Genomic DNA, 12070 nt, shown 5'->3' with positions numbered 1-12070 from the left:
GCAGTGGGGAGCAAAGGACACTGGCTGCATAAAGTGGGAGATCACCCTGCAACGTTCCCACCCCTGGGACACAGACTCAGTGGTGAGGCTACACCCGATCCTAACACAACACAAGGCCTGGACCTGCCCCACAAAATCCCTGAGGCCTTGCCCTTCTGTGCCAGGTGCAACAGGTGTGGGGCAGGCCGACTCAACCAGGCAGGATCCAAGTGTGGAGGGGGATCACTATGGGGAAGATCCAGGTGTCTGGGACAATTTGGGTGCAGGCAGCTCAGTGGGGGGTCTGGGTGTGGAGGGATCTGGATGCACAGAGGCTCACTGGGGGGGTTCCAGATGCAGGGGCAATGGGACTCTGCAGGGGATTCTAGGTGAAAGTGGTTGAGAACTCCGTGGAGGGGTCTGGGTGTGGGGTTCTCAGCAGGGGGGCTGGGTGCTAAGGCAGTGGGGCTTGGTGGGGGTCTGGATGTGGGGGTTCAGGGTGGTGCAGGGAGGTGGGCTCATCAGGGTGGGGGGTTTGAGTGCAGGGAGCTCAGTTGGGGGTGGTTTGGGTGCAGGAGTGGGGCTCCAGAGGCATGGCATCTGGATGCAGGAGACTCCAGATGCAGGGGCTGAGGTTCAACAGGGTGGGGTTTGGGTATGGAGGACTAGGGGGGTTCTGGGTGTACGGGGTGAGGCTTGTTGGGGGTGTCTGGGTATGGAAGGTCCGGATGCATGGGGGTTGGGTGGATGGGTGAGCAGCTCCCTGTACAGTCACCCTCCTCCTGCAGCTGAGGAGCTATGGAGAAAGGAAGCAGTGGAGGATGCTGAGCTTCCTGCAGCTGGGGGAGGTTTCTGGGGGTGGGTCTGACACAGCCTCAGACACTCCTTGCAGCGGGAGAGTGTCCCATCCTCTCCTGCCTCCAGCCCAGCTTGGACTAGCATAGACTCAGACTTTAAGGTCAGAAGGGATCATTATGATCATTTAGTCTAAACTCCTGCACAAGGCAGGTCACAGAATCTCACCACATCCACTTTGGGGGAGGGATAGTTCAGTGGTTTGAGCACTGGCCTGCTTAAACCCAGGGTTGAGAGTTCAGTCCTTGAGGGGGCCACTTAGGAATCTGGGGCACAGTCAGTACTTGGTCCTGCTAGTGAAGGCAGGGGGCTGGACTCGATGACCTTTCAAGGTCCCTTCCAGTTCTAGGAGATAGGATATCTCCATAAATTTAATTTAATTTAATTTAATTTAATAACAAACCCCTAACCTATGTCTGAGTTATTGAACTCCTCAAATTGTGGTTTGAAGACCTCAAGCTGCAGAGAAGCCTCCAGCAAGCGACCCGTGCCCTTGCTGCAGAGGAAGGCGAAAAACCTCCAGGGCCTCTGCCAATCTGCCCTGGAGGAAAATTCCTTCCTGACCCCAAATATGGCGATCAGTTAAACCCTGAGCATGTGGGCAAGACTCACCAGCCAGCACCCAGGAAAGAATTCTCTGTAGTAACTCAGATCCCATCCCATCTAACATCCCAACACAGACCACTGGGCATACTTACCTGCTGATAATAGAAGATCAATTGCCAGATTAATTGCCAAAATTAGACTATCCCATCATACCATCCCCTCCATAAACTTATCAAGCTTAGTCTTAAAGCCAGATATGTCTTTTGCCCCCACTACTCCCCTTGGAAGGCTGCTCCAGAACTTCACTCCTCTAATGGTTAGAAACCTTCATCTAATTTCAAGTCTAAACTTCCTAGTGTCCAATTTATATCCATTTGTTCTTGTGTCCATATTGGTACTAAGCTTAAATAATTCCTCTCCCTCCCTAATATTTATCCCTCTGATATATCTATAAAGAGCAATCATATCCCCCCTCAACCTTCTTTTGGTTATGCTAAACAAGCCAAGCTCTGAGTCTCCTTTCATAAGACAGATTTTCCATTCCTCCGATCATCCTAGTAGCCCATCTCTGAATCTGTTCCAGTTTGAATTCATCCTTCTTAAACATGGAGACCAGAACTGCACACAGTATTCTAGATGAGGTCTCACCAGTGCCTTGTATAACGGTACTAACATCTCCTTATCTTTGCTGGAAACACCTCGCCTGATGCACCTTAAAACCACATTAGCTTTTTTCACAGCCATATCATATTGGCGGCTCATAGTCATCCTGTGATCAACCAACACTCCGAGGTTCTTCTCCTCCTCCGTTACTTCCAGCTGATGTGTCCCCAATGTGTAACTAAAATTCTTGTTATTAATCCCTAAATGCATGACCTTGCACTTTTCACTACTAAATTTTATCCTATTACTATTACTCCAGTTTACAAGGGCATCCAGATCTTCCTGTAGGATATCCCGGTTCTTCTCTGTGTTAGCAATACCTCCCATCTTCGTGTCATCCACAAACTTTATTAGCACATTTCCACTTTTTGTGCCAAGGTAATAAAAAGATTAAATAAGATTGGTCCCAAAACTGATCCCCGAGGAACTCTACTAGTAACTTCCTTCCAGCCTGACAGTTCACCTTTCAGTATGACCCGTTGTAGTTTCCCCTTTAACTAGTTCCTTATCCACCTTTCAATTTTCATACTGATCCCCATCTTTTCCAATTTAACTAATAATTCCCCATGTGGAACCATATCAAATGCCTTACTGAAATCGAGGTAAATTAGATCCACTGCATTTCCTTTGTCTAAAGAATCTGTTACCTTCTCAAAGAAGGAGATCAGGTTGGTTTGGCACGATCCACCTTTTGTAAAACCATGTTTATTTTGTCCCAATTACCATTGACCTCAATGTCCTTAACTACTTTCTCCTTCAAATTTTTTTCCAAGACCTTACATACTACAGATGTCAAACTAACAGGCCTATAGTTACTCGGATCACTTTTTTCCCTTTCTTAAAAATAGGAACTATGTTAGCAATTCTCCAGTCGTACGGTACAACCCCTGAGTTTACTGATTCAGTAAAAATTCTTGCTAATGGGCTTGCAATTTCATGTGCCAGTTCCTTTAATATTCTTGGATGAAGATTATCTAGGCCCTCCGATTTTGTCCCATTAAAGTGTTTGAGTTTGGCTTCTACCTCTGATGTGGTAATATCTACCTCCATATCCTCATTCCCATGTGTCATCCTACCATTATCCCTAAGCTCCTCATTAGCTTCATTAAAGACTGAGGCAAAGTATTTGTTTAGATATTGGGCCATGCCTAGATTATCCTTAACCTCCATTCCATCCTCAATGTTTAGCAGTCCCACTTCTTTCTTTCTTTTCTTATTTATATGGCTATAGAACCTTTTACTATTGGTTTTAACTCCTTTTGCAAGGTCCAACTCTACATGGCTTTTGGCTTCTCACTTTATCCCTACATGATCTGACCTCAATAAGGTAGCTTTCCTTGCTAATCCTTACCATCTTCCACTCCTTGTAGGCTTTCTGCTTTTTCTTAATCACCTCTCTGAGATGCCTGCTCATCCAGCTTGGTCTACAACTCCTGCCTATGATTTTTTTCCCCTTTCTTGGGATGCAGGCTTCTGATAGTTTCTGAAACTTTGACTTGAAGTAATTACAGGCCTCCTCCGCCTTTAGATCCACAAGTTCTTCAGTCCAATCCACTTCCCTAACTAATTTCCTTAATTCTTTAAAGTTAACCCTTTTGAAATCAAAAACTCTAGTCCCGGATCAATTTTTGTTTATTCTTCCATCTAGTTTGAACTGAATTAGCTCATGATCACTCGAACCAAGGTTGTCCCCGACAACTATTTCTTCTATGAGGTCCTGACTACTCACCAAAACCAAATCTAAAATGGCATCCCCTCTTGCTGATTCAGCAACTACTTGGTGAAGAAATCCATCAGCTATCACATCCAGAAAAATCTGAGCCCTATTATTATTACTAGCACTTGTCCTCCAGTCTATATCTGGGAAGTTAAAGTCTCCCATGATCACACAATCCCCATTAGTGTTTACTTCATTAAAAACATTCAAGAGATCTCTATCCATATCCAAATCAGATCCTGGCGCTCTGTAGCACACCCCAAGCACTCTCTCAGGCGAGGCTGTAGTAGCTTTCTTTCCCAATGTGATTTTTGCCCAGACAGACTCTGCCTTATCCAGTCCATCACTTCTTATTTCTTTACAGTTAACATCATCACTGATATACAATGCTACTCCACCACCTTTGCCTTTATTTCTGTCTTTCCTAAACAGCACATAGACTTCAATACCTGTACTCCAGTCATGACTACTATTCCACCATGTTTCTGTTATCCCTATAATATCGGTTTCACTTCCTGCACCAGTAACTCCAGTTCCTCCATTTTGTTACCTAGGCTCCTCGCATTAGTGTACAGACATCTTAATTTTTGCCATTTGGCTTCACTGACATTCTTTACCGGGTTAGGCACAGCCATTCTACCACCAGTATCACCTATTAGACTGGTATCTACACTACCCTTCTTCCTTATGTCCATTCTTCTGCCCACGGCTGTATCTCCTCTTACTTTGTTTTCTTCTTTTTCAATGTTAAATTCCGGTGTGGAGATTACCTGGACATCTTCCAAAAATTCCTAGTTTAAAGCTCTCCTAATCAGTTGTGCCAGCCTCCATCCTAGAAGTCTATTTCCCTCCTTACTTCGGTGAAGTCCATCCCGACAGAACAGTCCTCTGTCCATGAATGCTTCCCAGTGGCCGTACATCCCAAAGCCCTCGTTATAGCACCACTGCCTGAGCCATCTGTTGATCGCCATAATCTTGTCACACCTTTGTTGCCCTTCTCTAGGAACAGGCAGAATGCCACTAAAGATCACCTGAGCCTCAATTTCCTTAAGCATCTTCCCCAGTCTGGCATAGTCTCCCTTGATATGTTCCAGCGAGAATCTAGCCTTATCATTCGTTCCCACATGAAGGACAATCAACGGATTTTTCCCACTCCCGTGAGGCTTCTTTTCAGCCTCAGGTCCACATCCTGTATCTTAGCACCCAGCAGAGAGCACACTCTTCTGTTCTCCAGAACAGCTCCAGTTACAGGCCTGTCTATTCTTCTCAGTAAGGAGTCCCCAATCATGTAGACCTGCCTTTTTTTGGTGACATTGTGATTCTCCGGTCTATCCCCTGCTCCCACTGGCTGCAAGTTCTCTCGATTCCTATTCACCCTTGCAATCCTCTGCAACCCATCCCATATCCTCCTGGGGCTCATATTTGGTGCTGTCTCCATTGACTCTTCCCCTCTTCCTATAGGACCAGCTGCTCTTCTCTTCTTCCTTGCTCTCTCACCTTCAGCGACCACCTGCTGTGCCTCTTCATTTTCCAACTCTGCAAACCTGTTTCTGAGCTCTATTGCTCCTTCGCTGGCCCGTCTTTTCCTCTGCCTGGTTCACTTAGTCACATGCTTCCATTGTCCACTTTCCTCACTCAGCAGTCTCCCCTCAGAATTCTTTGGTCCTGCTTCCATCTGCAAGTCTGAGCTTATCCCTTCAGCCTCCTTATATCTTTGCTCCATCATCTGCTCCGACCACCTTCTAAACTCTACCCTTCACTAACCTGTCAGTTCCTTTGCCTAGGTCTCTAAGTCTCCCTCACAACCTCCCCCTGTAAACTCCCACTGAAACTCCCCTGTTTACTGCTCTGTTTGCTGGCTCCTGTGCCGCTGCAGCTGTCTATGCCGCTGCCTGACTGGCTGGCTACCTTTACAGGACCCCTAAGCAGAGAAGCCCCGCCCCCTAATCAGAGCTCAGCTTCTCTCCCAGCACACTGCCCCTACCAGCCTCCACACATGTAAGCTACAAAATACAATAGCAGCTGATCCCGGCTCAGGGTAAGAGCCACTGGCTGGGGTGTCCTCATCCCTGTGGTGATTTACCTATCCACCAGCTGCTCTGGGTGCCTGAAACAATGCAGCTGCACAGCAAGAGAATGGTGCATGACTGTTCTTGCAACTTCCCTTTGCTTCCCTGTCCAAAAAGTCATTTTTCTGCAGGGATGCAAAGAAATCTGAAAAGGACATGAATTCTGCGCACATGTAGTAGCACACAATTCCCCCAGGAGTAATTTATACTTATGTTGTGCAAGCTTACCACATGAGCTTCTTCTGCATCAGGTGGATCAGTCATCCTTAGTACCAATGGGAAATACTGGCACAAACTAATAGGACACAATCACAAATACATACTACAGAGAGTACCTGGCTTATTAGGGAGAGCCCATTCCTTCTCCACATCTCTGCAGCAACCTGAGCAACCAACACTAGACAGCGCAAAGGGTATTCCATTAGCAGCTCCACTTGGAATTGTTCCTAAAAAAAAAAAAAAAAAAGTTAAATTAGTTAAAGCCGTCAATAGATTTAATACAGTAGAAATCTTGATGAATAAAAAAAATAAAAATCAATGATTACAAAATAATACAAAAGATCCAATTTGGACACAAAAGAAAATAGTACTTAGCACAGAGGGATATTTTGAACTCAGTTTTCCTTTTGGCATCCCCTTTTAAAGCCTTCTGATCTCAACATAATTTATTTTCTGCTCTGGTACTCACCATAGCCCTGATTAAGCAAACTGAACCAGGTAGGTGGTTATGTGAAGCCTCAGTAAGTTTAAATGGACTTCACAGGGGTGCAGGGGCTCTGCAGCCTCTCTCTAGTATCAGTGCCCATGTTACATTGAGACAATTGCTGTTCTGTAGAGTGAACTGAATAATCAATTCAGCTATGTAATCCGAACATCAGCCCCAAAGCAGCCACTGTAAGGAATCCTTCTCTTACTAGTAGGAAAGATAACGCAAACAGGAAAGTAACTCTGAGGCAGACCTTTTAAAATTGTTCCAGGAAACACTAAGTCCCACTCCTACCCCTGAGTCTGGCCACATCACACTCACTGAAGTTCAAGAAACCCACAGAAATATCTGAGCCACCACCTGCAAGGCAGACCCATTCCCTTTCTGGCTGGGAAACCCAGGGAATAATAATATTGTCCACTCCACGGAAATTTTCAACATTATCTTCCAAGAAGTGAACCTTTCAACCTTCCTGAAAAATGCAACAGTCTACTCAATCCTCAGGAAGTCAACTTTTAACACAGACCAGCTTTACAACTAAATAAAAATCAAGAAAGTAGAAATCAAGTTCCAACAATATATGACATCTGCCAACATTCTGGATGCTACTCAGTTAGGCTTCAAACCAAGGGACAAGATAGAGGAAGCACTTATAGCACTAAAAGATGTCTTCCTTGTGGCAATAAAGACCACATCTCAATGCTCATACTGCTTGACCTCTCTGCAGCTTTCCGTAGAGCTGATCGAAACATAGTACTGACCTGCCTACAACATGTCCGGAGTAGATCTCAGCACTACAGTGGCTCCAACCATTCCGCTCCAAGAGGACCTCCGAAGGTACACAGAGATCCCACAGCAATCCTTTCCTTCTTCAAAGTCCACATGGAACAACTTGAAAAGGTGGTAAGCCATCACATGTTACAGTCCCAAAAACTAGCAGGTGACACTCTGCTACATACTTCACTTTCAACATGTAATTGGCACCACTGCAAGACTGTACAAGAGAGCAGTTCACAGATGGGGAACAGCTGGCTCAAACTAAATCCAAGAGTGAAGAAATACTGGTCAGAAGGACAAAAAACTTTTGAAGACCTAGCTGGAACTTTGGTCTCCGCTTGCACGTAAGGCGTTTGCTCCAGACTCCCCATTGATAAAAGTGGTGTAAATCCTCAAGGTCGTTCCTAATTATATATAATCAGGCAGCATCAGTGGTGAAAAGTGCCTTCCACCTGCACCTTGATAGGGAACATCACTCCTTCTTCCAGGACAAGAATCTAGTCACAGTGATCCATATTTTCCTCATGTCTAAACTAAAATGCTGTAAATCACTATCTGGTTGCAAGAAAGAAGCTCCAGCTTATACAGAAAGCAATCTCCTCAATAGGAAGGGCCAAATTAAGCTCATCTCCCCAGTATTCTGATCTCGTCAATGGTTCCTATATATTTTCACTGATGGTTCTAAGCCTCGATCTTCATCTACCAAGCCATCAATTCAACTCAGAGACATCAGCAATTTTGTCTCCATCAGTGTTCCGTCAAGATACTTGCAATCCTCACAGACAAGCATCTTATAAAATTCAAGAAGATTTTAAGAGCTGTAAGTAAAACATTTGCAGTTGTTGGAATTCAGCTGTGGACTGAACAAACACAGATCAAACTAATCCAGAATGTAAAAATTTCAGGTCACAATGCAAGTCTCTCTTCTTTGACAAAGCATCTCCACCATATTCAACAGTGTTTTGGGCCTCCCTTGGAAATTCTTTAAGCTGAAACCAAGATGCTCTCTGCATGATCACTGCAGACATAAGCTGTTCCAATAGGCCTCTCCTGGTATATGCAGTCAGTACCAATGAGGATGTCTTAGAAGGCACTGAGATTGTATGAGAGGCACAGCATTTTCCTGGTACCGAGAATGAACTGGAGAATGACGTCAGTACAGACATTACCAAAGGAGTTATAGGTACCATCTTCTTAGAAAAGGAGTGCTTAAACTCCTGAGCTCTGCTTCTGCAATATAGACAGTCTTGGTACGAAAGCACGTTTGGTGCCTCTGTTCTTAGAAGAGCCTGGAGCCACGCACATGAGGTTAATACTGACAGTACCTGGAGACTCAACAGTACCCAGTTATTGAGTTTCAGGACACCAAGACTTCTTTTAAGTAGACTCCTTCTGGGGAGAATGGTCACCTTTTTATGGGTCTTTGAGGATTTACCTCAAGTAGATCCAGGTGAACATGCCAAAAATCAAAGGGGCACGGTGTTCACTCCCAGGCTGATGTCAGGGGGTTTGTCCTAGCCTAGATCTGAAGCTGGGTGCAGAAAATGCTCCATCATTAAGAGTCTGAGCCTTATCTCATGATTTCTCTTTGACCCTACCCTTAAAAGCAGAACAGCTAGAGCACTTTTGAGAAATATGCAACTCCCTCAGGCAGTGGATACACTAGAAATGCCCATCACTGACCAGGATAGCTTCTCAGCAAGTGAGGCACCATTTGAAGCCTGGAGAGCAAAAGTGATCTGAAGAAAAGGCCCCGTCCCTCCTCCATCCTATAAGGGGGGGAAATGATTGAGACCGAGAGTGGGAGACAAATAGAATTTTATTCCTATTTAGTGCATCTTTTAATAAGTGAAAATATAATCACATATTATTAAAACACTGCATGCAACTGAGGAAACCTCTCCCACAAATGATTTCATTAATCAGTGCAGAACCACCTTTAGGACTATATTGGCGTACATGCATCCCACTAGCCTAAGAGTATCAGGGAAGGTCTTATGCATTCTCAGATGTTTCTCCTGATCAGTGAACAGAGTTAGCTTTGACAGCCAGGTCATGCTCCAGGTTAGATTTGCTGTGGACCAACACAGAATCATAGAATATCAGGGTTGGAAGAGACTTCAGAAGGTCATCCAGCTCAACCCCCTGCCCAAAGCAGGACCAATCCCCAGACAGATTTTTGCCCCAGATCGCTAAATGACCCCCTCAAAGATTGAACGCACAACCCTGGGTTTAGCAGGCCAATGCTCAAACAACTGAGCTATCCCTCCCCCCCCAAACATCTGCAAGGTGTTCTCTGCATCCCTCAACGTTTGCCAAAGGCTCTGGATGGTGTTATCTATTTATTTCATGGACTTTGTTAACAAGGCATAACTGGGTGAATCCCAGCTCAGCTCAGCTCCATGTTCGACTTGTGTGTGAGCTCGGCCACAACTGGGTGAGTGCAGGAGACAGTGTATTTTCAAATAGAAAGGTACTCTAATGATGTATCGCAGGCAGAAGCAGTTGAGAAGGAACTGGGGTTAGTTCAACCACGCAACCCTATATAGCCTTGGCGCAGGGCACAAGGAAGTATGGGACACATGACAACTATCAAAAATCTCCAAAGATGCAGCCTGAAGTGGAGCACCCCTGGGGACACACTTGAAGAAGAAAAATTAGTGCCAATTGCTGTAGTAACAATAGAAAATAGTGTAGTACCATTGATCTCGCTACAGTGGAAGGATTTTACTAGGCATTGAATCAGACAACACCGGGGGTACAAATATAAGAACACTGAGGGAAAAGCAGTACTTGTTCAAAACATATAACAGATATCATCCCTTGAGAAAGAGAACAGTTTGAACTCTGAGTCAAAACAGCAGCACATTATAATGCCATACAGAAAGCCTGGGATCAAATGTCATCTAAGGAATTTTAAGCTGGTACAGACAGAACAGTTGACAGGTGGGATACTATTATTTTTCAGGGAATAAGTTAACCACAGAGGATTTAGCACTCTCTCTTGAACATTAGTAATGCCTCTAACGTAAGGTTGTATGTCCTTTCCTTCCTATAATGTTGATTTAGTGCAGAGGATTCCTAGGGAGCTCGCTGGTATTTAAAAATAAACCAAACCAACCATTTCTTTTGTCTGCACAATTTGTTCTAGAAAACTATTAGAAATAGTGTTTAACCATCTTTTCTCTTTCCTCACTATTAAGATGCTCACCAGAAAGTAATTCAGCAATAAAAGCCAAGCTTAGTTACCATCTGAAGCAGACACTTACAGAAGGCACAAACTCCTGCAGTCTTGAGATTACTCCAGTCTTGCTTAATCGTACATGTAAGCCTATAGAACAAAGAGGAGAAAAGTCAACATGAATCAAAGGCAACCAAATTAGCTTTTCAATCAGATTATAAATGCTAGACCAAAGTGTTGCAAATCTGAGACAAACCTGACAAGCTATAAGCAGAGTTTGCTAAATAGGATTTACAAACTTACGATTTCTTGCTTAAGTGACAATCTGTGGTCACGTATTATGTAATCAAGGGAGTATTTTCACTAAAGATTACGAGATCTGATACAAGTTGTCTTCTTGGCCAGTGCAGTGACAAGAAATACAGTTTAAGAACAGCATCTGGTTTCATTTGGACTTTAGGGAAAGCAATAGCTATTCACTGCATAGGTCCTTCATGTTCAACCTGAAAATCTGGACTGGCATGAAAAATGGTGTCTTTTTTTTTTTTTTTTTTTTTTTTGCAAGGGGTGGGGGAAGAGAAGAGATGTTGATGGTAGAAAGATATAAGGCAGTGGCTGCTAGTGCTGAACTCTTTTTCCTTCTTTTCAGCTAGGCACTCTGCAGCAAAGAGCTAAATAGTGGTGATGGTCAAAAGGATGTGTAGGTCTGCTGTTTACATGCAACCTACATGTAGGAAGACTCTTCCCTCAAAACTAAGTCTGATAGGGTAAATTTATTTGGCTTGTAAATCCTGTGATAAAGTTAAGACAGTACAAATGCTCAGTGCATAGATTGCCCTCCTGCCCCACAAAGTCCCTGTATGAGCTGATGAAATTCCTCTTGACTTATGAGAACATGAAATCATCAAGGCCAATAGTGCCCAGGAATTTTGCAATCCACATAGATGATTATTCTGAGTTAGCCCAAGACTTCTTGACTACCATGACCATAGCGGCCAGTACATCCCTCGGCCAGCGCCGCTTCCAGCAGCTCCCATTGGCCTGGAGCTGCGAACCGCGGCCACTGGGAGCCACAATCAGCCGAACCCGCTGACGCGGCAGATAAACAAACAGGCCCGGCCCGCCAGGGGCTTTCCCTACACAAGTGGTGTCCCAACTTTGGGAAACACTGCCACAGGTGATAAGCCAAGTTGCACTCACTCTCTCTGCAATTTGAAACTCAGGGTGGAGGGGAATAGAGCATTGCCTCTGAAAAAAAAGTTCAAATATCTGTTTTTAAAGTACAGTAAAATTTGAAAATCATTTCCTATGTAGTGAGCTTTCCCCCCTCTTAAAAATATACTATAGTCACATGATTTATTCAATATACTTACTCTGATGCTATAAAAACACTAACTTGGGTAACAATTTCCAGAGAAACCACATTTAACTTTTAAACTCAGTACAAAGCAATGACTATATTAACAAATTTAAGACTACTTTTCCACATTTAAACTATAAATACATTTTTGGACAATGCCAGAGATTAATTAAGATATCTGAAGAATGACAAAGAGGAGATGGAAGATGAAACTCCA

At 44.1% G+C, this 12070-nt stretch overlaps 1 protein-coding gene and 1 long non-coding RNA gene across 7 annotated transcripts in view; one reads left to right on the top strand and one right to left on the bottom strand.

Annotated features, from left to right (window-relative positions):
* Positions 1-12070, bottom strand: part of UBR1 (ubiquitin protein ligase E3 component n-recognin 1) — a 166321-nt gene that overhangs the window by 98811 nt on the left and 55440 nt on the right. For all 6 annotated transcript variants that reach the window (XR_007774739.1, XM_050956025.1, XM_050956026.1 and 3 more), the window contains 2 exons: positions 10582-10643; positions 6165-6275 (listed from right to left, as the gene is read on the bottom strand). Coding sequence is in view for 5 of the 6 variants with exons in the window: in XM_050956025.1 (XP_050811982.1) it covers positions 6165-6275; positions 10582-10643 (173 nt within the window). In the remaining variant the exon portion in view is untranslated. The remainder of the gene's footprint in view (positions 1-6164; positions 6276-10581; positions 10644-12070) is intronic.
* Positions 1-12070, top strand: part of LOC127052434 (uncharacterized) — a 128545-nt gene that overhangs the window by 67264 nt on the left and 49211 nt on the right. The window lies entirely within an intron of this gene.

Source organism: Gopherus flavomarginatus, chromosome 5, assembly GCF_025201925.1.
Source record: "Gopherus flavomarginatus isolate rGopFla2 chromosome 5, rGopFla2.mat.asm, whole genome shotgun sequence".
Taxonomy (NCBI): Eukaryota; Metazoa; Chordata; order Testudines; family Testudinidae; genus Gopherus; species Gopherus flavomarginatus.
Note: the sequence above shows the minus strand (reverse complement) of the source record. Positions and strands in the feature narration are given on the sequence as shown.